This window comes from Oreochromis niloticus, linkage group LG4 (genome assembly GCF_001858045.2).
Source record: "Oreochromis niloticus isolate F11D_XX linkage group LG4, O_niloticus_UMD_NMBU, whole genome shotgun sequence".
NCBI lineage: Eukaryota > Metazoa > Chordata > Actinopteri > Cichliformes > Cichlidae > Oreochromis > Oreochromis niloticus.
Window position 1 is genome coordinate 13,289,917 of NC_031969.2, and position 27,322 is coordinate 13,317,238.

Here is a 27,322-nt window from a genome sequence, read left to right on the forward strand (position 1 = left end):
GATGTTCTGTGTGAGGATGCTCTCCACAGCGCCTGCATAGAAAATCCTGAGGATCACTGGCGAGACCCTGAACTTTCTCAGTTGTCGGAGGTGGTACAGGCGCTGCCTAGCCTTTTTGGTCTAGACCTGAATGTGGGCAGCCCATGTCAGGTCTGAGGAAATGTGGATACAGAGATACTTAAAGGACTGCACCCTCTCCACTGGAGCTCCATTGATAATAATGGGCTTATAGTCTCTGTGCTGACTCCTTCTGAAGTCCACCACTAGCTCCTTGGTCTTGCTGACGTTCAGCTGGAGGTGGTTATCCTGGCACCATGATGCCAGATTCTTAACTTTGTCAATGTAGGCCGCCTCATCGTTGTTGGAGATGGCGCCCAACACCACTGTGTCGTCAGCAAACTTCACAATGGTGTTGGAGCCATGGGTGGCCACACAGTCTGAAGTATAGAGGGAGTAGAGCAGTGGCGAGAGGACACACCCTTGTTAATGGTGATGCTGTTAGAGACCCATCTACACTGAAAAAAAGCCCATGTTGGATTTACTTCATTCAATAGTGGACATTGGTTGCACACAAATGTTTTGCTTTGGCAGAAACTTAAACAACTGAGTTAAATCAACACAACTTATTCATATTCAATAAACATGTGCATTTTGTGTTGATAAAACGCGATTGAAACATGTTCAGAAGAAGTAAGTCGAGCTCTTGTAATATTTTAATCCTTCACAATTTTGTCATTTTATTCCAACACTATTCAATAAGTTTTACTCCAATACTACTTGGTCACTTAAATACTACATGTTGTCTTCATATTACATAATGTTCAACAGTCTAGAGTCTGGCTAACATAAAAATTGAACAGATCTACAACAACTGCATCCTCCTATCTTTATCCTGGTCGCAGAGGGGCTGGGGCATAACCCCAGACAGCTCACCTGTCTATCACATAGAGACAAACAACCATTTGCACTCATATTCACAGGTAATTTAGAATCACCAATTAACCTAACTCTAATAAACTGCATGACTTTTAACTGTGGGAGGAAACCAGAATACCCAGAGAGAAACCAGTGCAAACTACTGTGGATTTGAACCCAGGCCCTTCTTACTGTGAGGCAACAGCACTAACCACCATGCCATCAATCCAGACTTAGCAAAAGTAGGAAAGCTATGATTTAAAGGCTTGATGCAGAATTTTCTGTACGTTTTTGTCCTTAACAGGTTAATCCACAATAAATAGCGACAGCATACACGTGGTGTGTGTGTAGTTGTCTGCCTCTCATAACTCCAGTGATTTCCCTGCAGTTTGAAATCTAGTGCGATCTTGTGAATTTCATGAGTCCAGACACTAACCACTCTTACTAGATTGTATCTGTTAAGGTTGGCTGTGTGGCAGGCAGGCAAGGAGGAGTGGTGGACCCAAAATGCAGGACTCAGACTCAAGGGATGAACTCAAAATACTCAGCTTTATTTGCTGGCACGGGAAAACGAGCATACAAAGCAAAGCAAAGCAAACTAAACTAAACTAAACTAAACTAAACTAAACTAAACTAAACTAAACTAAACTGGGAAACAACATAAACTCACGGGAAACACAGGGAGATCCACACAGCATGAGGGACGACACGACACTGACTCAAAGAAACACAGGGTTTAAGTACACTGGGAAGTAACGAGGGGAATGAGACACAGAAGGAGGGAAACACAGCTGGGGCAAATCAGAACTGACGAGACAAGGAAGCCTAAACTGAACACATTGAGATAAGACAGAGACCTTCAAAGTAAAACAGGAAACACATAACACAGACTGAACAAAAGACACAGACTCACATGCAGGCACTACAGAGGGAACAGAGACGTGGGACCAGGGCAGACACAGACACTGACTGGACACGGGGATATAGCGGACAGGGGAGACAGCAACTAAGGATTACACAGAGACAAACCATAAGACATGACTCTAACAAAAACCCAAAGACTAGAAATTATAAATAATATAATAAACCCAAAAACCCTGGGTCAGTGACCCAGGCATCCTAACAGTATCATGTCATCTCAACAAGAACAAATTAAGTTGTTGAATTTCGTACACTGAAAAAAAGGGATTGGCCAACTCTTGGATTTACGTAAGCATCTTGCGTGTATTTAACATAAGTGCCTCATGCTTTAAAGTTAAGTGCAACTATATAGTGTAGAAACTACATGATATGCAGAGAGGCTAGATTAAATTGTTCATATCATGTTCGAGTGAAGTAAGTCAATAACTTTCAGTCTTGTACGCTTTGGATCGTGGTTTCAGGAAGGCATCCATCTCAGTCAAATCGAGCAAATTGGGTGGTTGTTACATTAAAAAAGTCTAACTTGTAATTTGAACACAATAATTTCATGTTTCTATGAATGTAATTAAATCATGAAGGATCTACAGATCCTTCATGATTTAATTTTTCGGTATCCCGAAAAAAGTAGAGGCGGCTGTTCGACTTGACTGAGATGGATGCCTTCCTCAAACCACGATCCAAAGTACGTGAGACTGAAATCCCGTGCAGTGTCGCGAGATTTAACATTGCTATATTATTGACTTACTTCACTCGAACATGATATGAACAATTTAATCTAGCCTCTCTGCATATCATGTAGTTTCTACACTATATAGTTACACTTGACTTTAAAGCATGAGGCACTTGTGTTAAATGCACACAAGATACTTACATACAGTAAATCCAAGAAATGGCCAATCCCTTTTTTTCAGTGTACCCACCCTCACCACCTGAGTTCTGCCAGAGAGCAAGTCCAACACCCATGCAGACAGACGGCTGTTGAGTCCTAGATCCCTCAGCTTTGTGAACAGTCTGCTGGGCACTATTGTGTTAAACGCTGCTAAATGCCATAAAAATGATAAGATTTTAAATATAGAGTCAGAAACTGTTAAATTAGCAGCATTTCATCAATCTGTGTAACAGCTTAAAAAATAGAAGAGATAAAGACTCTTTAATAATACCAGTATAGTGGGGCATTTAAAAACCTGTAATCTTTCATTTTAACTTCAGTCCTTTCATTGTTTCTCTCCTGATTGCAGCTGGAGCCCTTCAGTGTCAAACCTGCACAGATCAGACATGTTCAACCACAGTAGCAAATACATGTTCTTCAGAGACCATGTGTGTTACAGCTACTATTTTAGGTAATCTTTTCTTCATATTATTTCATACAGTTCAGTACATTTCAAATACCTGTGGGGCTATGTGTGCTTTCCATCAACATTAATAAAATTCATCATTAAAAATATTAAAATTACTTTGCAGCTACCTCATCTGGAACTACGGCAACACAAATCTACAAGGCATGTGCATCTTCCTCCCTGTGTCCAACTACGGGCTCTCAGACATTTGCAGTTGACCTGGGTGTTCAAAGTGCTCTTGCATCTGTCACGTGCTGCAACACGGATAACTGCAACTCAGCAACTCTGGCTGGTAAGTAGAAATCAGTCAAGTTAAAGACACATAACAGAACAGACATGACAGAAAGGGATAAGAAACAATATTCTGATATCTGCTGAAATATTCTTTTCTAAAATGAAATGATGTTCTTTTCTGTTTCAGCCCCTACTCCTCAGTCAAGTAACGGCCTACTATGTAACTATTGTTCCACCTCTCAGTGCAACACACCATTGCAATGTCAGGGAGTGGAGGACCAATGTTTTCAATCAATAAGTGAGTCTTCAACATGCATACTTTAACAAAAATCATCTTTAAATTTGGTTTTTGCATAAAATAAATTCAACAAACATTCTTTTTTTTAGACTGTCAGGAAAACCATTATCAAGCATTTTATCTGTATTTGTAATGAATGTGATTTTGTACTTTAAATCTTTAAAGATGAAGATTTGATAATCAGTGTAGGAAATGATACATATTTGTCTACAACACATAAATATATTAGTTAAGAAGTATTCCCGAAACTTTAAACAAAAATCAATATTTGTAGCATGGAGGTACTGATTAATCTGTCAGTTATTGTCATGACTAATCATTTGTATAAAACAAGAGCTGAAAACAAAGAGATAAATGTCCACTACAAAAAGAGCAAAGTAAAGAAAATACACATGAAAACATCAAGAGGAGCACTTTGATTTCTTGATGATGGAAAAATCAGTTACCTGCTTTAAATGGAAAAAAACACATGTGATAATAGAACACCGAGTGTAGGAACACTGTTCATTAAAAGGAAATCACTTTGGCTTCTGACATTGTGAGTATTTGTTTTCAATAACTTGATAGTGAAAGTCACGAAACAACTGACTGAAAATCAGGCTCTGTTCTTGTCTCTAATTAAAAATTGTTTACTGGTGGGTACAGTATTATACATTAGAAATGTTGAACACACAACTCAGGTCTTAGAGTACACCCAAAAGTCACTACAGTAAGATTTCAAGTTTCAGCATTGTGAGCAAACAGAACAGATTAAAAAAGATGTTAGATTACTTTGTTGTTGTACAAGATATTTATGTTTGCTAAATGGAAGTAGTTTAGTGTAATGTTGCCTCGAAAACTTTTCGAACTTATACCCAATAATATTATATTTTTCTATAAGTATGTCTTGATTTTCAAAAGCTGTTACACAGTTATGTATGTCTAAAAATATGTGAAATTGTTGAAACTGGGATTTTTCATCTACAGTGAACGATGGCACCAAGGATTTTCCAGCTTACGGCTGTGCATCCAGCAACCTGTGTGCAGCTGCTTCAAGCCTGGGTTCTCTACCTTTCATGCAGAGTGTTGGTACCATCAAGAGTGGACCAACCTGCAATTTACCTACAACGACTGCAGCACCAACCACAACCACAGCTGCTCCAACCACAACGACTGCAGCACCAACAACAACAACATCTGCACCAACCACAACAACTGCTGCTCCAACAACGACAACAGCTGCACCAACCACAACAAGTGCTTCTCCAACCACAACCACAGCTGCTCCAACAACAACGATTGCAGCACCAACCACAACAACTGCTGCTCCAACCACAACGACTGCAGCACCAACAACAACAACATCTGCACCAACCACAACGACTGCAGCACCAACCACAACCACAGCTGCTCCAACCACAACGACTGCAGCACCAACAACAACAACATCTGCACCAACCACAACGACTGCAGCACCAACCACAACCACAGCTGCTCCAACCACAACGATTGCAGCACCAACAACAACAACATCTGCACCAACCACAACAACTGTTGCTCCAACAACGACAACAGCTGCACCAACCACAACAAGTGCTTCTCCAACCACAACCACAGCTGCTCCAACCACAACGATTGCAGCACCAACCACAACAACAGCTGCTCCAACCCCGACAACAGGTGCTCCACATGCCAAAAAAATGATAAAATTTTAAATATAGAGTCAGAAACTGTTAAATGTTTGACAGTTGTTGGAGCAGGCCTCCGTGATTTCAATGATCCTTATTTCATTAACCTTAAATTAACACTAAACACTAAGTGTTTCATGTCACTTTATTAAAAAATATATTCATACAGATGTTAAAGAGATTAACAGCATTTCATCAATCTGTGTAACAGCTTAAAAAATAGAAGAGATAAAGACTCTTTAATAATACCAGTATAGTGGGGCATTTAAAAACCTGTAATCTTTCATTTTAACTTCAGTCCTTTCATTGTTTCTCTCCTGATTGCAGCTGGAGCCCTTCAGTGTCAAACCTGCACAGATCAGACATGTTCAACCACAGTAGCAAATACATGTTCTTCAGAGACCATGTGTGTTACAGCTACTATTTTAGGTAATCTTTTCTTCATATTATTTCATACAGTTCAGTACATTTCAAATACCTGTGAGGCTATGTGTGCTTTCCATCAACATTAATAAAATTCATCATTAAAAATATTAAAATTACTTTGCAGCTACCTCATCTGGAACTACGGCAACACAAATCTACAAGGCATGTGCATCTTCCTCCCTGTGTCCAACTACGGGCTCTCAGACATTTGCAGTTGACCTGGGTGTTCAAAGTGCTCTTGCATCTGTCACGTGCTGCAACACGGATAACTGCAACTCAGCAACTCTGGCTGGTAAGTAGAAATCAGTCAAGTTAAAGACACATAACAGAACAGACATGACAGAAAGGGATAAGAAACAATATTCTGATATCTGCTGAAATATTCTTTTCTAAAATGAAATGATGTTCTTTTCTGTTTCAGCCCCTACTCCTCAGTCAAGTAACGGCCTACTATGTAACTATTGTTCCACCTCTCAGTGCAACACACCATTGCAATGTCAGGGAGTGGAGGACCAATGCTTTCAATCAATAAGTGAGTCTTCAACATGCATACTTTAACAAAAAGCATCTTTAAATTTGGTTTTTGCATAAAATAAATTCAACAAACATTCTTTTTTTAGACTGTCAGGAAAACCATTATCAAGCATTTTATCTGTATTTGTAATGAATGTGATTTTGTACTTTAAATCTTTAAAGATGAAGATTTGATAATCAGTGTAGGAAATGATACATATTTGTCCACAACACATAAATATATTAGTTAAGAAGTATTCCCGAAACTTTAAACAAAAATCAATATTTGTAGCATGGAGGTACTGATTAATCTGTCGGTTATTGTCATGACTAATCATTTGTATAAAACAAGAGCTGAAAACAAAGAGATAAATGTCCACTACAAAAGAGCAAAGTAAAGAAATACACATGAAAACATCAAGAGGAGCACTTTGATTTCTTGATGATGGAAAAATCAGTTACCTGCTTTAAATGGAAAAAAACACGTGATAATAGAACACCGAGTGTAGGAACACTGTTCATTAAAAGGAAATCACTTTGGCTTCTGACATTGTGAGTATTTGTTTTCAATAACTTGATAGTGAAAGTCACGAAACAACTAACTGAAAATCAGGCTCTGTTCTTGTCTCTAATTAAAAATTGTTTACTGGTGGGTACAGTATTATACATTAGAAATGTTGAACACACAACTCAGGTCTTAGAGTACACCCAAAAGTCACTACAGTAAGATTTCAAGTTTCAGCATTGTGAGCAAACAGAACAGATTAAAAAAGATGTTAGATTACTTTGTTGTTGTACAAGATATTTATGTTTGCTAAATGGAAGTAGTTTAGTGTAATGTTGCCTCGAAAACTTTTCGAACTTATACCCAATAATATTATATTTTTCTATAAGTATGTCTTGATTTTCAAAAGCTATTACACAGTTATGTATGTCTAAAAATATGTGAAATTGTTGAAACTGGGATTTTTCATCTACAGTGAACGATGGCACCAAGGATTTTCCAGCTTACGGCTGTGCATCCAGCAACCTGTGTGCAGCTGCTTCAAGCCTGGGTTCTCTACCTTTCATGCAGAGTGTTGGTACCATAAAGAGTGGACCAACCTGCAATTTACCTACAACGACTGCAGCACCAACCACAACCACAGCTGCTCCAACCACAACGACTGCAGCACCAACAACAACAACATCTGCACCAACCACAACAACTGCTGCTCCAACAACGACAACAGCTGCACCAACCACAACAAGTGCTTCTCCAACCACAACCACAGCTGCTCCAACAACAACGATTGCAGCACCAACCACAACAACTGCTGCTCCAACCACAACGACTGCAGCACCAACAACAACAACATCTGCACCAACCACAACGACTGCAGCACAAACCACAACCACAGCTGCTCCAACCACAACGAATGCAGCACCAACAACAACAACATCTGCACCAACCACAACGACTGCAACACCAACCACAACCACAGCTGCTCCAACCACAACGATTGCAGCACCAACAACAACAAGATCTGCACCAACCACAACAACTGTTGCTCCAACAACGACAACAGCTGCACCAACCACAACAAGTGCTTCTCCAACCACAACCACAGCTGCTCCAACCACAACGATTGCAGCACCAACCACAACAACAGCTGCTCCAACAACGACAACAGGTGCTCCACATGGTGGTGCTACACATGCCAAAAAAATGATAAGATTTTAAATATAGAGTCAGAAACTGTTAAATGTTTGACAGTTGTTGGAGCAGGCCTCCGTGATTTCAATGATCCTTATTTCATTAACCTTAAATTAACACTAATGTAGTGTTTCATGTCACTTTATTAAAAAATATATTTATACAGATGTTAAAGAGATTAACAGCATTTCATCAATCTGTGTAACAGCTTAAAAATAGAAGAGATAAAGACTCTTTAATAATACCAGTATAGTGGGGCATTTAAAAACCTGTAATCTTTCATTTTAACTTCAGTCCTTTCATTGTTTCTCTCCTGATTGCAGCTGGAGCCCTTCAGTGTCAAACCTGCACAGATCAGACATGTTCAACCACAATAGCAAATACATGTTCTTCAGAGACCATGTGTGTTACAGCTACTATTTTAGGTAATCTTTTCTTCATATTATTTCATACAGTTCAGTACATTTCAAATACCTGTGAGGCTATGTGTGCTTTCCATCAACATTAATAAAATTCATCATTAAAAATATTAAAATTACTTTGCAGCTACCTCATCTGGAACTACGGCAACACAAATCTACAAGGCATGTGCATCTTCCTCCCTGTGTCCAACTACGGGCTCTCAGACATTTGCAGTTGACCTGGGTGTTCAAAGTGCTCTTGCATCTGTCACGTGCTGCAACACGGATAACTGCAACTCAGCAACTCTGGCTGGTAAGTAGAAATCAGTCAAGTTAAAGACACATAACAGAACAGACATGACAGAAAGGGATAAGAAACAATATTCTGATATCTGCTGAAATATTCTGTTCTAAAATGAAATGATGTTCTTTTCTGTTTCAGCCCCTACTCCTCAGTCAAGTAACGGCCTACTATGTAACTATTGTTCCACCTCTCAGTGCAACACACCATTGCAATGTCAGGGAGTGGAGGACCAATGCTTTCAATCAATAAGTGAGTCTTCAACATGCATACTTTAACAAAAAGCATCTTTAAATTTGGTTTTTGCATAAAATAAATTCAACAAACATTCTTTTTTTTAGACTGTCAGGAAAACCATTATCAAGCATTTTATCTGTATTTGTAATGAATGTGATTTTGTACTTTAAATCTTTAAAGATGAAGATTTGATAATCAGTGTAGGAAATGATACATATTTGTCTACAACACATAAATATATTAGTTAAGAAGTATTCCCGAAACTTTAAACAAAAATCAATATTTGTAGCATGGAGGTACTGATTAATCTGTCAGTTATTGTCATGACTAATCATTTGTATAAAACAAGAGCTGAAAACAAAGAGATAAATGTCCACTACAAAAAGAGCAAAGTAAAGAAAATACACATGAAAACATCAAGAGGAGCACTTTGATTTCTTGATGATGGAAAAATCAGTTACCTGCTTTAAATGGAAAAAAACACATGTGATAATAGAACACCGAGTGTAGGAACACTGTTCATTAAAAGGAAATCACTTTGGCTTCTGACATTGTGAGTATTTGTTTTCAATAACTTGATAGTGAAAGTCACGAAACAACTGACTGAAAATCAGGCTCTGTTCTTGTCTCTAATTAAAAATTGTTTACTGGTGGGTACAGTATTATACATTAGAAATGTTGAACACACAACTCAGGTCTTAGAGTACACCCAAAAGTCACTACAGTAAGATTTCAAGTTTCAGCATTGTGAGCAAACAGAACAGATTAAAAAAGATGTTAGATTACTTTGTTGTTGTACAAGATATTTATGTTTGCTAAATGGAAGTAGTTTAGTGTAATGTTGCCTCGAAAACTTTTCGAACTTATACCCAATAATATTATATTTTTCTATAAGTATGTCTTGATTTTCAAAAGCTGTTACACAGTTATGTATGTCTAAAAATATGTGAAATTGTTGAAACTGGGATTTTTCATCTACAGTGAACGATGGCACCAAGGATTTTCCAGCTTACGGCTGTGCATCCAGCAACCTGTGTGCAGCTGCTTCAAGCCTGGGTTCTCTACCTTTCATGCAGAGTGTTGGTACCATCAAGAGTGGACCAACCTGCAATTTACCTACAACGACTGCAGCACCAACCACAACCACAGCTGCTCCAACCACAACGACTGCAGCACCAACAACAACAACATCTGCACCAACCACAACAACTGCTGCTCCAACAACGACAACAGCTGCACCAACCACAACAAGTGCTTCTCCAACCACAACCACAGCTGCTCCAACAACAACGATTGCAGCACCAACCACAACAACTGCTGCTCCAACCACAACGACTGCAGCACCAACAACAACAACATCTGCACCAACCACAACGACTGCAGCACCAACCACAACCACAGCTGCTCCAACCACAACGACTGCAGCACCAACAACAACAACATCTGCACCAACCACAACGACTGCAGCACCAACCACAACCACAGCTGCTCCAACCACAACGATTGCAGCACCAACAACAACAACATCTGCACCAACCACAACAACTGTTGCTCCAACAACGACAACAGCTGCACCAACCACAACAAGTGCTTCTCCAACCACAACCACAGCTGCTCCAACCACAACGATTGCAGCACCAACCACAACAACAGCTGCTCCAACCCCGACAACAGGTGCTCCACATGCCAAAAAAATGATAAAATTTTAAATATAGAGTCAGAAACTGTTAAATGTTTGACAGTTGTTGGAGCAGGCCTCCGTGATTTCAATGATCCTTATTTCATTAACCTTAAATTAACACTAAACACTAAGTGTTTCATGTCACTTTATTAAAAAATATATTCATACAGATGTTAAAGAGATTAACAGCATTTCATCAATCTGTGTAACAGCTTAAAAAATAGAAGAGATAAAGACTCTTTAATAATACCAGTATAGTGGGGCATTTAAAAACCTGTAATCTTTCATTTTAACTTCAGTCCTTTCATTGTTTCTCTCCTGATTGCAGCTGGAGCCCTTCAGTGTCAAACCTGCACAGATCAGACATGTTCAACCACAGTAGCAAATACATGTTCTTCAGAGACCATGTGTGTTACAGCTACTATTTTAGGTAATCTTTTCTTCATATTATTTCATACAGTTCAGTACATTTCAAATACCTGTGGGGCTATGTGTGCTTTCCATCAACATTAATAAAATTCATCATTAAAAATATTAAAATTACTTTGCAGCTACCTCATCTGGAACTACGGCAACACAAATCTACAAGGCATGTGCATCTTCCTCCCTGTGTCCAACTACGGGCTCTCAGACATTTGCAGTTGACCTGGGTGTTCAAAGTGCTCTTGCATCTGTCACGTGCTGCAACACGGATAACTGCAACTCAGCAACTCTGGCTGGTAAGTAGAAATCAGTCAAGTTAAAGACACATAACAGAACAGACATGACAGAAAGGGATAAGAAACAATATTCTGATATCTGCTGAAATATTCTGTTCTAAAATGAAATGATGTTCTTTTCTGTTTCAGCCCCTACTCCTCAGTCAAGTAACGGCCTACTATGTAACTATTGTTCCACCTCTCAGTGCAACACACCATTGCAATGTCAGGGAGTGGAGGACCAATGCTTTCAATCAATAAGTGAGTCTTCAACATGCATACTTTAACAAAAAGCATCTTTAAATTTGGTTTTTGCATAAAATAAATTCAACAAACATTCTTTTTTTTAGACTGTCAGGAAAACCATTATCAAGCATTTTATCTGTATTTGTAATGAATGTGATTTTGTACTTTAAATCTTTAAAGATGAAGATTTGATAATCAGTGTAGGAAATGATACATATTTGTCCACAACACATAAATATATTAGTTAAGAAGTATTCCCGAAACTTTAAACAAAAATCAATATTTGTAGCATGGAGGTACTGATTAATCTGTCGGTTATTGTCATGACTAATCATTTGTATAAAACAAGAGCTGAAAACAAAGAGATAAATGTCCACTACAAAAAGAGCAAAGTAAAGAAAATACACATGAAAACATCAAGAGGAGCACTTTGATTTCTTGATGATGGAAAAATCAGTTACCTGCTTTAAATGGAAAAAAACACGTGATAATAGAACACCGAGTGTAGGAACACTGTTCATTAAAAGGAAATCACTTTGGCTTCTGACATTGTGAGTATTTGTTTTCAATAACTTGATAGTGAAAGTCACGAAACAACTAACTGAAAATCAGGCTCTGTTCTTGTCTCTAATTAAAAATTGTTTACTGGTGGGTACAGTATTATACATTAGAAATGTTGAACACACAACTCAGGTCTTAGAGTACACCCAAAAGTCACTACAGTAAGATTTCAAGTTTCAGCATTGTGAGCAAACAGAACAGATTAAAAAAGATGTTAGATTACTTTGTTGTTGTACAAGATATTTATGTTTGCTAAATGGAAGTAGTTTAGTGTAATGTTGCCTCGAAAACTTTTCGAACTTATACCCAATAATATTATATTTTTCTATAAGTATGTCTTGATTTTCAAAAGCTATTACACAGTTATGTATGTCTAAAAATATGTGAAATTGTTGAAACTGGGATTTTTCATCTACAGTGAACGATGGCACCAAGGATTTTCCAGCTTACGGCTGTGCATCCAGCAACCTGTGTGCAGCTGCTTCAAGCCTGGGTTCTCTACCTTTCATGCAGAGTGTTGGTACCATCAAGAGTGGACCAACCTGCAATTTACCTACAACGACTGCAGCACCAACCACAACCACAGCTGCTCCAACCACAACGACTGCAGCACCAACAACAACAACATCTGCACCAACCACAACAACTGCTGCTCCAACAACGACAACAGCTGCACCAACCACAACAAGTGCTTCTCCAACCACAACCACAGCTGCTCCAACAACAACGATTGCAGCACCAACCACAACAACTGCTGCTCCAACCACAACGACTGCAGCACCAACAACAACAACATCTGCACCAACCACAACGACTGCAGCACAAACCACAACCACAGCTGCTCCAACCACAACGACTGCAGCACCAACAACAACAACATCTGCACCAACCACAACGACTGCAGCACCAACCACAACCACAGCTGCTCCAACCACAACGATTGCAGCACCAACAACAACAACATCTGCACCAACCACAACAACTGTTGCTCCAACAACGACAACAGCTGCACCAACCACAACAAGTGCTTCTCCAACCACAACCACAGCTGCTCCAACAACAAAGATTGCAGCACCAACCACAACAACTGCTGCTCCAACCACAACGACTGCAGCACCAACAACAACAACATCTGCACCAACCACAACGACTGAATCACCAACCACAACCACAGCTGCTCCAACCACAACGACTGCAGCACCAACAACAACAACATCTGCACCAACCACAACGACTGCAGCACCAACCACAACCACAGCTGCTCCAACCACAACGACTGCAGCATCAACCACAACAACAGCTGCTCCAACCACAACGACTGCAGCACCAACACCAACAACATCTGCACCAACCACAACGACTGCAGCACCAACCACAACCACAGCTGCTCCAACCACAACGACTGCAGCATCAACCTCAACAAGTGCTTCTCCAACCACAACCACAGCTGCTCCAACCACAACGATTGCAGCACCAACAACAAAAACATCTGCACCAACCACAACAACTGCTGCTCCAACAACAACAACAGCTGCACCAACCACAACAAGTGCTTCTCCAACCACAACCACAGCTGCTCCAACCACAACGATTGCAGCACCAACCACAACAACTGCTGTTCGAACAACGACAACAGCTGCACCAACCACAACAACAGCTGCTCCAACCACAACGATTGCAGTACCAACCACAACAACAGCTGCTCCAACCACAACGACTGCAGCACCAACCACAACAACATCTGCACCAACCACAACAACTGCTGCTCCAACAACAACAACAGCTGCACCAACCACAACAAGTGCTTCTCCAACCACAACCACAGCTGCTCCAACAACAACGATTGCAGCACCAACCACAACAACATCTGCTCCAACCACAACGACTGCAGCACCAACAACAACAACATCTGCACCAACCACAACGACTGAAGCACCAACCACAACCACAGCTGCTCCAACCACAACGACTGCAGCACCAACAACAACAACATCTGCACCAACCACAACGACTGCAGCACCAACCACATCCACAGCTGCTCCAACCACAACGACTGCAGCATCAACCACAACAACAGCTGCTCCAACCACAACGACTGCAGCACCAACAACAACAACATCTGCACCAACCACAACAACTGCTGCTCCAACAACAACAACAGCTGCACCAACCACAACAAGTGCTTCTCCAACCACAACCACAGCTGCTCCAACAACAACGATTGCAGCACCAACCACAACAACTGCTGCTCCAACCACAACGACTGCAGCACCAACAACAACAACATCTGCACCAACCACAACGACTGAAGCACCAACCACAACCACAGCTGCTCCAACCACAACGACTGCAGCACCAACAACAACAACATCTGCACCAACCACAATGACTGCAGCACCAACCACAACCACAGCTGCTCCAACCACAACGACTGCAGCATCAACCACAACAACAGCTGCTCCAACCACAACGACTGCAGCACCAACAACAACAACATCTGCACCAACCACAACGACTGCAGCACCAACCACAACCACAGCTGCTCCAACCACAACGACTGCAGCATCAACCACAACAAGTGCTTCTCCAACCACAACCACAGCTGCTCCAACCACAACGATTGCAGCACCAACAACAACAACATCTGCACCAACCACAACAACTGCTGCTCCAACAACAACAACAGCTGCACCAACCACAACAAGTGCTTCTCCAACCACAACCACAGCTTCTCCAACCACAACGATTGCAGCACCAACCACAACAACTGCTGCTCCAACAACGACAACAGCTGCACCAACCACAACAACAGCTGCTCCAACCACAACGATTGCAGCACCAACCACAACAACAGCTGCTCCAACAACGACAACAGGTGCTCCACATGGTGGTGCTACACATGCCAAAAAAATGATAAGATTTTAAATATAGAGTCAGAAACTGTTAAATGTTTGACAGTTGTTGGAGCAGGCCTCCGTGATTTAAATGATCCTTATTTCATTAACCTTAAATTAACACTAATGTAGTGTTTCATGTCACTTTATTAAAAAATATATTTATACAGATGTTAAAGAGATTAACAGCATTTCATCAATCTGTGTAACAGCTTAAAAAATAGAAGAGATAAAGTCTCTTTAATAATACCAGTATAGTGGGGCATTTAAAAACCTGTAATCTTTCATTTTAACTTCAGTCCTTTCATTGTTTCTCTCCTGATTGCAGCTGGAGCCCTTCAGTGTCAAACCTGCACAGATCAGACATGTTCAACCACAGTAGCAAATACATGTTCTTCAGAGACCATGTGTGTTACAGCTACTATTTTAGGTAATCTTTTCTTCATATTATTTCATACAGTTCAGTACATTTCAAATACCTGTGGGGCTATGTGTGCTTTCCATCAACATTAATAAAATTCATCATTAAAAATATTAAAATTACTTTGCAGCTACCTCATCTGGAACTACGGCAACACAAATCTACAAGGCATGTGCATCTTCCTCCCTGTGTCCAACTACGGGCTCTCAGACATTTGCAGTTGACCTGGGTGTTCAAAGTGCTCTTGCATCTGTCACGTGCTGCAACACGGATAACTGCAACTCAGCAACTCTGGCTGGTAAGTAGAAATCAGTCAAGTTAAAGACACATAACAGAACAGACATGACAGAAAGGGATAAGAAACAATATTCTGATATCTGCTGAAATATTCTTTTCTAAAATGAAATGATGTTCTTTTCTGTTTCAGCCCCTACTCCTCAGTCAAGTAACGGCCTACTATGTAACTATTGTTCCACCTCTCAGTGCAACACACCATTGCAATGTCAGGGAGTGGAGGACCAATGTTTTCAATCAATAAGTGAGTCTTCAACATGCATACTTTAACAAAAATCATCTTTAAATTTGGTTTTTGCATAAAATAAATTCAACAAACATTCTTTTTTTAGACTGTCAGGAAAACCATTATCAAGCATTTTATCTGTATTTGTAATGAATGTGATTTTGTACTTTAAATCTTTAAAGATGAAGATTTGATAATCAGTGTAGGAAATGATACATATTTGTCCACAACACATAAATATATTAGTTAAGAAGTATTCCCGAAACTTTAAACAAAAATCAATATTTGTAGCATGGAGGTACTGATTAATCTGTCAGTTATTGTCATGACTAATCATTTGTATAAAACAAGAGCTGAAAACAAAGAGATAAATGTCCACTACAAAAAGAGCAAAGTAAAGAAAATACACATGAAAACATCAAGAGGAGCACTTTGATTTCTTGATGATGGAAAAATCAGTTACCTGCTTTAAATGGAAAAAAACACATGTGATAATAGAACACCGAGAGTAAGAACACTGTTCATTAAAAGGAAATCACTTTGGCTTCTGACATTGTGAGTATTTATTTTCAATAACTTTATAGTGAAAGTCACGAAACAACTGACTGAAAATCAGGCTCTGTTCTTGTCTCTAATTAAAAATTGTTTACTGGTGGGTATGGTATTATACATTAGAAATGTTGAACACACAACTCAGGTCTTAGAGTACACCCAAAAGTCACTACAGTAAGATTTCAAGTTTCAGCATTGTGAGCAAACAGAACAGATTAAAAAAGATGTTAGATTACTTTGTTGTTGTACAAGATATTTATGTTTGCTAAATGGAAGTAGTTTAGTGTAATGTTGCCTCGAAAACTTTTCGAACTTATACCCAATAATATTATATTTTTATATAAGTATGTCTTGATTTTCAAAAGCTGTTACACAGTTATGTATGTCTAAAAATATGTGAAATTGTTGAAACTGGGATTTTTCATCTACAGTGAACGATGGCACCAAGGATTTTCCAGCTTACGGCTGTGCATCCAGCAACCTGTGTGCAGCTGCTTCAAGCCTGGGTTCTCTACCTTTCATGCAGAGTGTTGGTACCATCAAGAGTGGACCAACCTGCAATTTACCTACAACGACTGCAGCACCAACCACAACCAAAGCTGCTCCAACAACGACAACAGCTGCACCAACCACAACAACAGCTGCTCCAACCACAACAAGTGCTTCTCCAACCACAACCACAGCTGCGCCAACCACAACGATTGCAGCACCAACCACAACAACTGCTGCTCCAACAACGACAACAGCTGCACCAACCACAATAACTGCTGCTCCAACAGCGACAACAGCTGCACCCACCACAACAAGTGCTTCGCCAACCACAACCACAGCTGCTCCAACCACAACGATTGCAGCACTACCAACAACAACATCTGCACCAACCACAACAACTGTTGCTCCAACAGCGACAACAGCTGCACCAACCACAACAAGTGCTTCTCCAATCACAACCACAGCTGCTCCAACCACAACGATTGCAGCACTAACAACAACAACATCTGCAACAAACACAACAACTGCTGCTCCAACAGCGACAACAGCTGCACCAACCACAACAAGTGCTTCTCCAACCACAACCACAGCTGCTCCAACCACAACCACATCTGCTCCAAAAACAACCACGGTGGCACCAACCACAACAACAATAGCGGCAGCAACAACATCTGCTGCTTCAACAACAACATCTGCACCAACCACAACGACTGAAGCACCAACCACAACAACAGCTGCTCCAACCACAACGACTGCAGCACCAACAACAACAACATCTGCACCAACCACAACGACTGCAGCACCAACCACAACCACAGCTGCTCCAACCACAACGAGTGCAGCATCAACCACAACAAGTGCTTCTCCAACCACAACCACAGCTGCTCCAACCACAACGATTGCAGCACCAACAACAACAACATCTGCACCAACCACAACAACTGCTGCTCCAACAACAACAACAGCTGCACCAACCACAACAAGTGCTTCTCCAACCACAACCACAGCTGCTCCAACCACAACGATTGCAGCACCAACCACAACAACTGCTGCTCCAACAACGACAACAGCTGCACCAACCACAACAACAGCTGCTCCAACCACAACGATTGCAGCACCAACCACAACAACAGCTGCTCCAACAACGACAACAGGTGCTCCACATGGTGGTGCTACACATGCCAAAAAAATGATAAGATTTTAAATATAGAGTCAGAAACTGTTAAATGTTTGACAGTTGTTGGAGCAGGCCTCCGTGATTTAAATGATCCTTATTTCATTAACCTTAAATTAACACTAATGTAGTGTTTCATGTCACTTTATTAAAAAATATATTTATACAGATGTTAAAGAGATTAACAGCATTTCATCAATCTGTGTAACAGCTTAAAAAATAGAAGAGATAAAGACTCTTTAATAATACCAGTATAGTGGGGCATTTAAAAACCTGTAATCTTTCATTTTAACTTCAGTCCTTTCATTGTTTCTCTCCTGATTGCAGCTGGAGCCCTTCAGTGTCAAACCTGCACAGATCAGACATGTTCAACCACAGTAGCAAATACATGTTCTTCAGAGACCATGTGTGTTACAGCTACTATTTTAGGTAATCTTTTCTTCATATTATTTCATACAGTTCAGTACATTTCAAATACCTGTGGGGCTATGTGTGCTTTCCATCAACATTAATAAAATTCATCATTAAAAATATTAAAATTACTTTGCAGCTACCTCATCTGGAACTACGGCAACACAAATCTACAAGGCATGTGCATCTTCCTCCCTGTGTCCAACTACGGGCTCTCAGACATTTGCAGTTGACCTGGGTGTTCAAAGTGCTCTTGCATCTGTCACGTGCTGCAACACGGATAACTGCAACTCAGCAACTCTGGCTGGTAAGTAGAAATCAGTCAAGTTAAAGACACATAACAGAACAGACATGACAGAAAGGGATAAGAAACAATATTCTGATATCTGCTGAAATATTCTTTTCTAAAATGAAATGATGTTCTTTTCTGTTTCAGCCCCTACTCCTCAGTCAAGTAACGGCCTACTATGTAACTATTGTTCCACCTCTCAGTGCAACACACCATTGCAATGTCAGGGAGTGGAGGACCAATGTTTTCAATCAATAAGTGAGTCTTCAACATGCATACTTTAACAAAAATCATCTTTAAATTTGGTTTTTGCATAAAATAAATTCAACAAACATTCTTTTTTTTAGACTGTCAGGAAAACCATTATCAAGCATTTTATCTGTATTTGTAATGAATGTGATTTTGTACTTTAAATCTTTAAAGATGAAGATTTGATAATCAGTGTAGGAAATGATACATATTTGTCCACAACACATAAATATATTAGTTAAGAAGTATTCCCGAAACTTTAAACAAAAATCAATATTTGTAGCATGGAGGTACTGATTAATCTGTCAGTTATTGTCATGACTAATCATTTGTATAAAACAAGAGCTGAAAACAAAGAGATAAATGTCCACCACAAAAAGAGCAAAGTAAAGAAAATACACATGAAAACATCAAGAGGAGCACTTTGATTTCTTGATGATGGAAAAATCAGTTACCTGCTTTAAATGGAAAAAAACACATGTGATAATAGAACACCGAGAGTAAGAACACTGTTCATTAAAAGGAAATCACTTTGGCTTCTGACATTGTGAGTATTTATTTTCAATAACTTTATAGTGAAAGTCACGAAACAACTGACTGAAAATCAGGCTCTGTTCTTGTCTCTAATTAAAAATTGTTTACTGGTGGGTATGGTATTATACATTAGAAATGTTGAACACACAACTCATGTCTTAGAGTACACCCAAAAGTCACTACAGTAAGATTTCAAATTTCAGCATTGTGAGCAAACAGAACAGATTAAAAAAGATGTTAGATTACTTTGTTGTTGTACAAGATATTTATGTTTGCTAAATGGAAGTAGTTTAGTGTAATGTTGCCTCGAAAACTTTTCAAACTTATACCCAATAATATTATATTTTTATATAAGTATGTCTTGATTTTCAAAAGCTATTACACAGTTATGTATGTCTAAAAATATGTGAAATTGTTGAAACTGGGATTTTTCATCTACAGTGAACGATGGCACCAAGGATTTTCCAGCTTACGGCTGTGCATCCAGCAACCTGTGTGCAGCTGCTTCAAGCCTGGGTTCTCTACCTTTCATGCAGAGTGTTGGTACCATCAAGAGTGGACCAACCTGTAATTTACCTACAACGACTGCAGCACCAACCACAACCACAGCTGCTCCAACCACAACGACTGCAGCATCAACCACAACAACAGCTGCTCCAACCACAACAAGTGCTTCTCCAACCACAACCACAGCTGCGCCAACCACAACGATTGCAGCACCAACCACAACAACTGCTGCTCCAACAACGACAACAGCTGCACCAACCACAATAACTGCTGCTCCAACAACCACAACAGCTGCACCAACCACAACAAGTGCTTCGCCAACCACAACCACAGCTGCCCCAACCACAACGATTGCAGCACTACCAACAACAACATCTGCACCAACCACAACAACTGTTGCTCCAACAGCGACAACAGCTGCACCAACCACAACAAGTGCTTCTCCAATCACAACCACAGCTGCTCCAACCACAACGATTGCAGCACCAACAACAACAACATCTGCAACAAACACAACCACATCTGCTCCAAAAACAACCACGGTGGCAACAACCACAAAAACAATAGCGGCAGCAACAACATCTGCTGCTTCAACAACAACATCTGCTGCACCAACCACAACACAAGCTGCTCCAACCACAACAACAGCTGCTCCAATAACGACAGCAGCTGCACCAACCACAACAACTGCTGCTCCAACCACACCCACAGCTGCCCAACCACAACCACATCTGCACCAACAACAACCACGGTGGCACCAACCACAACAACAGTAGCAGCAGCAACAACATCTGTTGCTTCAACAACAACCAAAGCTGCTCCAACCACAACAACAGGTGCTGAAACCACAATCACTGTGGCACCAACCACAACCGCAGCTGCTCCAACCACAACCACAGCTGCACCAACTACAACAACAGTAGCACCAAATACAACAACAGTAGCACCAACCACAACAACAGCTGCTCTACCCAGAACCACAGCTGCTCCAACCACAACCACACCTACACCAACCACAACAACAGTAGCACCAACCACAACAACAGCTGCTCCAACCACAACAACAGCTGCTCCAACCACAACCACAGCTGCTCCAACCACAACCACAGCTGCACCAACCACAACAACAGCTGCTCCAACCACAACAACTGCTGCACCAACCACAACAATTGCTGCTCCAAGAACGACAAAGGCTTCAAAAACCACAACAAGTGCTTCTCCAACCACAACCACAGCTGCTCCAACCACAACGACTGCAGCATCAACCTCAACAAGTGCTTCTCCAACCACAACCACAGCTGCTCCAACCACAACGATTGCAGCACCAACAACAACAACATCTGCACCAACCACAACAACTGCTGCTCCAACAACAACAACAGCTGCACCAACCACAACAAGTGCTTCTCCAACCACAACCACAGCTGCTCCAACCACAACGATTGCAGCACCAACCACAACAACTGCTGTTCCAACAACGACAACGGCTGCACCAACCACAACAACAGCTGCTCCAACCACAACGATTGCAGCACCAACCACAACAACAGCTGCTCCAACCACAACGACTGCAGCACCAACAACAACAACATCTGCACCAACCACAACAACTGCTGCTCCAACAACAACAACAGCTGCACCAACCACAACAAGTGCTTCTCCAACCACAACCACAGCTGCTCCAACAACAACGATTGCAGCACCAACCACAACAACATCTGCTCCAACCACAACGACTGCAGCACCAACAACAACAACATCTGCACCAACCACAACGACTGAAGCACCAACCACAACCACAGCTGCTCCAACCACAACGACTGCAGCACCAACAACAACAACATCTGCACCAACCACAACGACTGCAGCACCAACCACATCCACAGCTGCTCCAACCACAACGACTGCAGCATCAACCACAACAACAGCTGCTCCAACCACAACGACTGCAGCACCAACAACAACAACATCTGCACCAACCACAACAACTGCTGCTCCAACAACAACAACAGCTGCACCAACCACAACAAGTGCTTCTCCAACCACAACCACAGCTGCTCCAACAACAACGATTGCAGCACCAACCACAACAACTGCTGCTCCAACCACAACGACTGCAGCACCAACAACAACAACAACATCTGCACCAACCACAACGACTGAAGCACCAACCACAACCACAGCTGCTCCAACCACAACGACTGCAGCACCAACAACAACAACATCTGCACCAACCACAACGACTGCAGCACCAACCACAACCACAGCTGCTCCAACCACAACGACTGCAGCATCAACCACAACAACAGCTGCTCCAACCACAACGACTGCAGCACCAACAACAACAACATCTGCACCAACCACAACGACTGCAGCACCAACCACAACCACAGCTGCTCCAACCACAACGACTGCAGCATCAACCACAACAAGTGCTTCTCCAACCACAACCACAGCTGCTCCAACCACAACGATTGCAGCACCAACAACAACAACATCTGCACCAACCACAACAACTGCTGCTCCAACAACAACAACAGCTGCACCAACCACAACAAGTGCTTCTCCAACCACAACCACAGCTTCTCCAACCACAACGATTGCAGCACCAACCACAACAACATCTGCTCCAACCACAACGACTGCAGCACCAACAACAACAACATCTGCACCAACCACAACGACTGAAGCACCAACCACAACCACAGCTGCTCCAACCACAACGACTGCAGCACCAACAACAACAACATCTGCACCAACCACAACGACTGCAGCACCAACCACATCCACAGCTGCTCCAACCACAACGACTGCAGCATCAACCACAACAACAGCTGCTCCAACCACAACGACTGCAGCACCAACAACAACAACATCTGCACCAACCACAACAACTGCTGCTCCAACAACAACAACAGCTGCACCAACCACAACAAGTGCTTCTCCAACCACAACCACAGCTGCTCCAACAACAACGATTGCAGCACCAACCACAACAACTGCTGCTCCAACCACAACGACTGCAGCACCAACAACAACAACAACATCTGCACTAACCACAACGACTGAAGCACCAACCACAACCACAGCTGCTCCAACCACAACGACTGCAGCACCAGCAACAACATCTGCACCAACCACAACGACTGCAGCACCAACCACAACCACGCTGCTCCAACCACAACGACTGCAGCATCAACCACAACAACAGCTGCTCCAACCACAACGACTGCAGCACCAACAACAACAACATCTGCACAACCACAACGACTGCAGCACCAACCACAACCACAGCTGCTCCAACCACAACGACTGCAGCATCAACCACAACAAGTGCTTCTCCAACCACAACCACAGCTGCTCCAACCACAACGATTGCAGCACCAACAACAACAACATCTGCACCAACCACAACAACTGCTGCTCCAACAACAACAACAGCTGCACCAACCACAACAAGTGCTTCTCCAACCACAACCACAGCTTCTCCAACCACAACGATTGCAGCACCAACCACAACAACTGCTGCTCCAACAACGACAACAGCTGCACCAACCACAACAACAGCTGCTCCAACCACAACGATTGCAGCACCAACCACAACAACAGCTGCTCCAACAACGACAACAGGTGCTCCACATGGTGGTGCTACACATGCCAAAAAAATGATAAGATTTTAAATATAGAGTCAGAAACTGTTAAATGTTTGACAGTTGTTGGAGCAGGCCTCCGTGATTTAAATGATCCTTATTTCATTAACCTTAAATTAACACTAATGTAGTGTTTCATGTCACTTTATTAAAAAATATATTTATACAGATGTTAAAGAGATTAACAGCATTTCATCAATCTGTGTAACAGCTTAAAAATAGAAGAGATAAAGTCTCTTTAATAATACCAGTATAGTGGGGCATTTAAAAACCTGTAATCTTTCATTTTAACTTCAGTCCTTTCATTGTTTCTCTCCTGATTGCAGCTGGAGCCCTTCAGTGTCAAACCTGCACAGATCAGACATGTTCAACCACAGTAGCAAATACATGTTCTTCAGAGACCATGTGTGTTACAGCTACTATTTTAGGTAATCTTTTCTTCATATTATTTCATACAGTTCAGTACATTTCAAATACCTGTGGGGCTATGTGTGCTTTCCATCAACATTAATAAAATTCATCATTAAAAATATTAAAATTACTTTGCAGCTACCTCATCTGGAACTACGGCAACACAAATCTACAAGGCATGTGCATCTTCCTCCCTGTGTCCAACTACGGGCTCTCAGACATTTGCAGTTGACCTGGGTGTTCAAAGTGCTCTTGCATCTGTCACGTGCTGCAACACGGATAACTGCAACTCAGCAACTCTGGCTGGTAAGTAGAAATCAGTCAAGTTAAAGACACATAACAGAACAGACATGACAGAAAGGGATAAGAAACAATATTCTGATATCTGCTGAAATATTCTTTTCTAAAATGAAATGATGTTCTTTTCTGTTTCAGCCCCTACTCCTCAGTCAAGTAACGGCCTACTATGTAACTATTGTTCCACCTCTCAGTGCAACACACCATTGCAATGTCAGGGAGTGGAGGACCAATGTTTTCAATCAATAAGTGAGTCTTCAACATGCATACTTTAACAAAAATCATCTTTAAATTTGGTTTTTGCATAAAATAAATTCAACAAACATTCTTTTTTTTAGACTGTCAGGAAAACCATTATCAAGCATTTTATCTGTATTTGTAATGAATGTGATTTTGTACTTTAAATCTTTAAAGATGAAGATTTGATAATCAGTGTAGGAAATGATACATATTTGTCCACAACACATAAATATATTAGTTAAGAAGTATTCCCGAAACTTTAAACAAAAATCAATATTTGTAGCATGGAGGTACTGATTAATCTGTCAGTTATTGTCATGACTAATCATTTGTATAAAACAAGAGCTGAAAACAAAGAGATAAATGTCCACTACAAAAAGAGCAAAGTAAAGAAAATACACATGAAAACATCAAGAGGAGCACTTTGATTTCTTGATGATGGAAAAATCAGTTACCTGCTTTAAATGGAAAAAAACACATGTGATAATAGAACACCGCGTGTAAGAACACTGTTCATTAAAAGGAAATCACTTTGGCTTCTGACATTGTGAGTATTTATTTTCAATAACTTGATAGTGAAAGTCACGAAACAACTGACTGAAAATCAGGCTCTGTTCTTGTCTCTAATTAAAAATTGTTTACTGGTGGGTACGGTATTATACATTAGAAATGTTGAACACACAACTCAGGTCTTAGAGTACACCCAAAAGTCACTACAGTAAGATTTCAAGTTTCAGCATTGTGAGCAAACAGAACAGATTAAAAAAGATGTTAGATTACTTTGTTGTTGTACAAGATATTTATGTTTGCTAAATGGAAGTAGTTTAGTGTAATGTTGCCTCGAAAACTTTTCGAACTTATACCCAATAATATTATATTTTTATATAAGTATGTCTTGATTTTCAAAAGCTGTTACACAGTTATGTATGTCTAAAAATATGTGAAATTGTTGAAACTGGGATTTTTCATCTACAGTGAACGATGGCACCAAGGATTTTCCAGCTTACGGCTGTGCATCCAGCAACCTGTGTGCAGCTGCTTCAAGCCTGGGTTCTCTACCTTTCATGCAGAGTGTTGGTACCATCAAGAGTGGACCAACCTGCAATTTACCTACAACGACTGCAGCACCAACCACAACCACAGCTGCTCCAACAACGACAACAGCTGCACCAACCACAACAACAGCTGCTCCAACCACAACAAGTGCTTCTCCAACCACAACCACAGCTGCGCCAACCACAACGATTGCAGCACCAACCACAACAACTGCTGCTCCAACAACGACAACAGCTGCACCAACCACAATAACTGCTGCTCCAACAACGACAACAGCTGCACCCACCACAACAAGTGCTTCGCCAACCACAACCACAGCTGCTCCAACCACAACGATTGCAGCACTACCAACAACAACATCTGCACCAACCACAACAACTGTTGCTCCAACAGCGACAACAGCTGCACCAACCACAACAAGTGCTTCTCCAATCACAACCACAGCTGCTCCAACCACAACGATTGCAGCACCAACAACAACAACATCTGCAACAAACACAACAACTGCTGCTCCAACAGCGACAACAGCTGCACCAACCACAACAAGTGCTTCTCCAACCACAACCACAGCTGCTCCAACCACAACCACATCTGCTCCAAAAACAACCACGGTGGCACCAACCACAACAACAATAGCGGCAGCAACAACATCTGCTGCTTCAACAACAACATCTGCACCAACCACAACGACTGCAGCACCAACAACAACAACATCTGCACCAACCACAACGACTGCAGCACCAACCACAACCACAGCTGCTCCAACCACAACGACTGCAGCATCAACCACAACAAGTGCTTCTCCAACCACAACCACAGCTGCTCCAACCACAACGATTGCAGCACCAACAACAACAACATCTGCACCAACCACAACAACTGCTGCTCCAACAACAACAACAGCTGCACCAACCACAACAAGTGCTTCTCCAACCACAACCACAGCTGCTCCAACCACAACGATTGCAGCACCAACCACAACAACTGCTGCTCCAACAACGACAACAGCTGCACCAACCACAACAACAGCTGCTCCAACCACAACGATTGCAGCACCAACCACAACAACAGCTGCTCCAACAACGACAACAGGTGCTCCACATGGTGGTGCTACACATGCCAAAAAAATGATAAGATTTTAAATATAGAGTCAGAAACTGTTAAATGTTTGACAGTTGTTGGAGCAGGCCTCCGTGATTTAAATGATCCTTATTTCATTAACCTTAAATTAACACTAATGTAGTGTTTCATGTCACTTTATTAAAAAATATATTTATACAGATGTTAAAGAGATTAACAGCATTTCATCAATCTGTGTAACAGCTTAAAAAATAGAAGAGATAAAGACTCTTTAATAATACCAGTATAGTGGGGCATTTAAAAACCTGTAATCTTTCATTTTAACTTCAGTCCTTTCATTGTTTCTCTCCTGATTGCAGCTGGAGCCCTTCAGTGTCAAACCTGCACAGATCAGACATGTTCAACCACAGTAG

At 41.2% G+C, this 27,322-nt stretch overlaps 3 protein-coding genes and 4 long non-coding RNA genes across 7 annotated transcripts; all 7 read left to right on the forward strand.

Moving 5' to 3' along the window:
* Window positions 1-5,337: 5,337 nt before the first annotated feature.
* On the forward strand, window positions 5,338-6,265 carry LOC112846654 (uncharacterized). The gene is made up of 4 exons (XR_003219770.1): window positions 5,338-5,364; window positions 5,700-5,801; window positions 5,923-6,090; window positions 6,220-6,265. It is a non-coding gene; the product is annotated as an uncharacterized LOC112846654 (long non-coding RNA).
* Window positions 6,266-8,274: 2,009 nt separating this feature from the next.
* On the forward strand, window positions 8,275-8,896 carry LOC112846659 (uncharacterized). Its single transcript, XR_003219779.1, has 3 exons — window positions 8,275-8,432; window positions 8,554-8,721; window positions 8,851-8,896. It is a non-coding gene; the product is annotated as an uncharacterized LOC112846659 (long non-coding RNA).
* A 1,697-nt stretch (window positions 8,897-10,593) lies between these two features.
* LOC112846615 (uncharacterized) lies at window positions 10,594-11,521 on the forward strand. Its single transcript, XR_003219667.1, has 4 exons — window positions 10,594-10,620; window positions 10,956-11,057; window positions 11,179-11,346; window positions 11,476-11,521. It is a non-coding gene; the product is annotated as an uncharacterized LOC112846615 (long non-coding RNA).
* Window positions 11,522-14,985: 3,464 nt separating this feature from the next.
* LOC112846723 (phospholipase A2 inhibitor and Ly6/PLAUR domain-containing protein-like) lies at window positions 14,986-18,275 on the forward strand. The gene is made up of 6 exons (XM_025906643.1): window positions 14,986-15,007; window positions 15,355-15,456; window positions 15,578-15,745; window positions 15,875-15,985; window positions 16,951-17,096; window positions 18,249-18,275. The coding sequence occupies exons 2-6, from the start codon at window positions 15,432-15,434 to the stop codon at window positions 18,273-18,275; spliced, it is 477 nt and encodes a 158-aa protein (XP_025762428.1). The 5' UTR covers window positions 14,986-15,007; window positions 15,355-15,431.
* A 64-nt stretch (window positions 18,276-18,339) lies between these two features.
* On the forward strand, window positions 18,340-19,143 carry LOC112846662 (uncharacterized). Its single transcript, XR_003219781.1, has 3 exons — window positions 18,340-18,614; window positions 18,736-18,903; window positions 19,033-19,143. It is a non-coding gene; the product is annotated as an uncharacterized LOC112846662 (long non-coding RNA).
* Window positions 19,144-22,117: 2,974 nt separating this feature from the next.
* LOC112846660 (mucin-5AC-like) lies at window positions 22,118-23,065 on the forward strand (the record flags this gene model as incomplete). Its single annotated transcript, XM_025906549.1, has 3 exons — window positions 22,118-22,205; window positions 22,254-22,607; window positions 22,656-23,065. Coding segments are annotated over 3 exons (852 nt in total), but the record flags the coding sequence as incomplete, so codon positions are not given.
* Window positions 23,066-23,783: 718 nt separating this feature from the next.
* Window positions 23,784-27,322, forward strand: LOC112846724 (phospholipase A2 inhibitor and Ly6/PLAUR domain-containing protein-like). The gene is made up of 6 exons (XM_025906644.1): window positions 23,784-23,805; window positions 24,152-24,253; window positions 24,375-24,542; window positions 24,672-24,782; window positions 25,749-25,894; window positions 27,269-27,322. Exons 2-6 carry the CDS (start codon window positions 24,229-24,231, stop codon window positions 27,320-27,322), a joined length of 504 nt encoding a protein of 167 aa, XP_025762429.1. The 5' UTR covers window positions 23,784-23,805; window positions 24,152-24,228.

Coding starts and splice junctions, on each gene's coding strand:
- LOC112846723 (XM_025906643.1), top strand. CDS start 15,432: ATGTGTGTTACAGCTACTATTTTAG. Junction 15,457..15,577: donor TGTTACAGCTACTATTTTAG/GTAATCTTTTCT, acceptor ATTACTTTGCAG/CTACCTCATCTGGAACTACG. Junction 15,746..15,874: donor CAACTCAGCAACTCTGGCTG/GTAAGTAGAAAT, acceptor TTTCTGTTTCAG/CCCCTACTCCTCAGTCAAGT.
- LOC112846724 (XM_025906644.1), top strand. CDS start 24,229: ATGTGTGTTACAGCTACTATTTTAG. Junction 24,543..24,671: donor CAACTCAGCAACTCTGGCTG/GTAAGTAGAAAT, acceptor TTTCTGTTTCAG/CCCCTACTCCTCAGTCAAGT. Junction 24,783..25,748: donor CCAATGTTTTCAATCAATAA/GTGAGTCTTCAA, acceptor TTTCATCTACAG/TGAACGATGGCACCAAGGAT.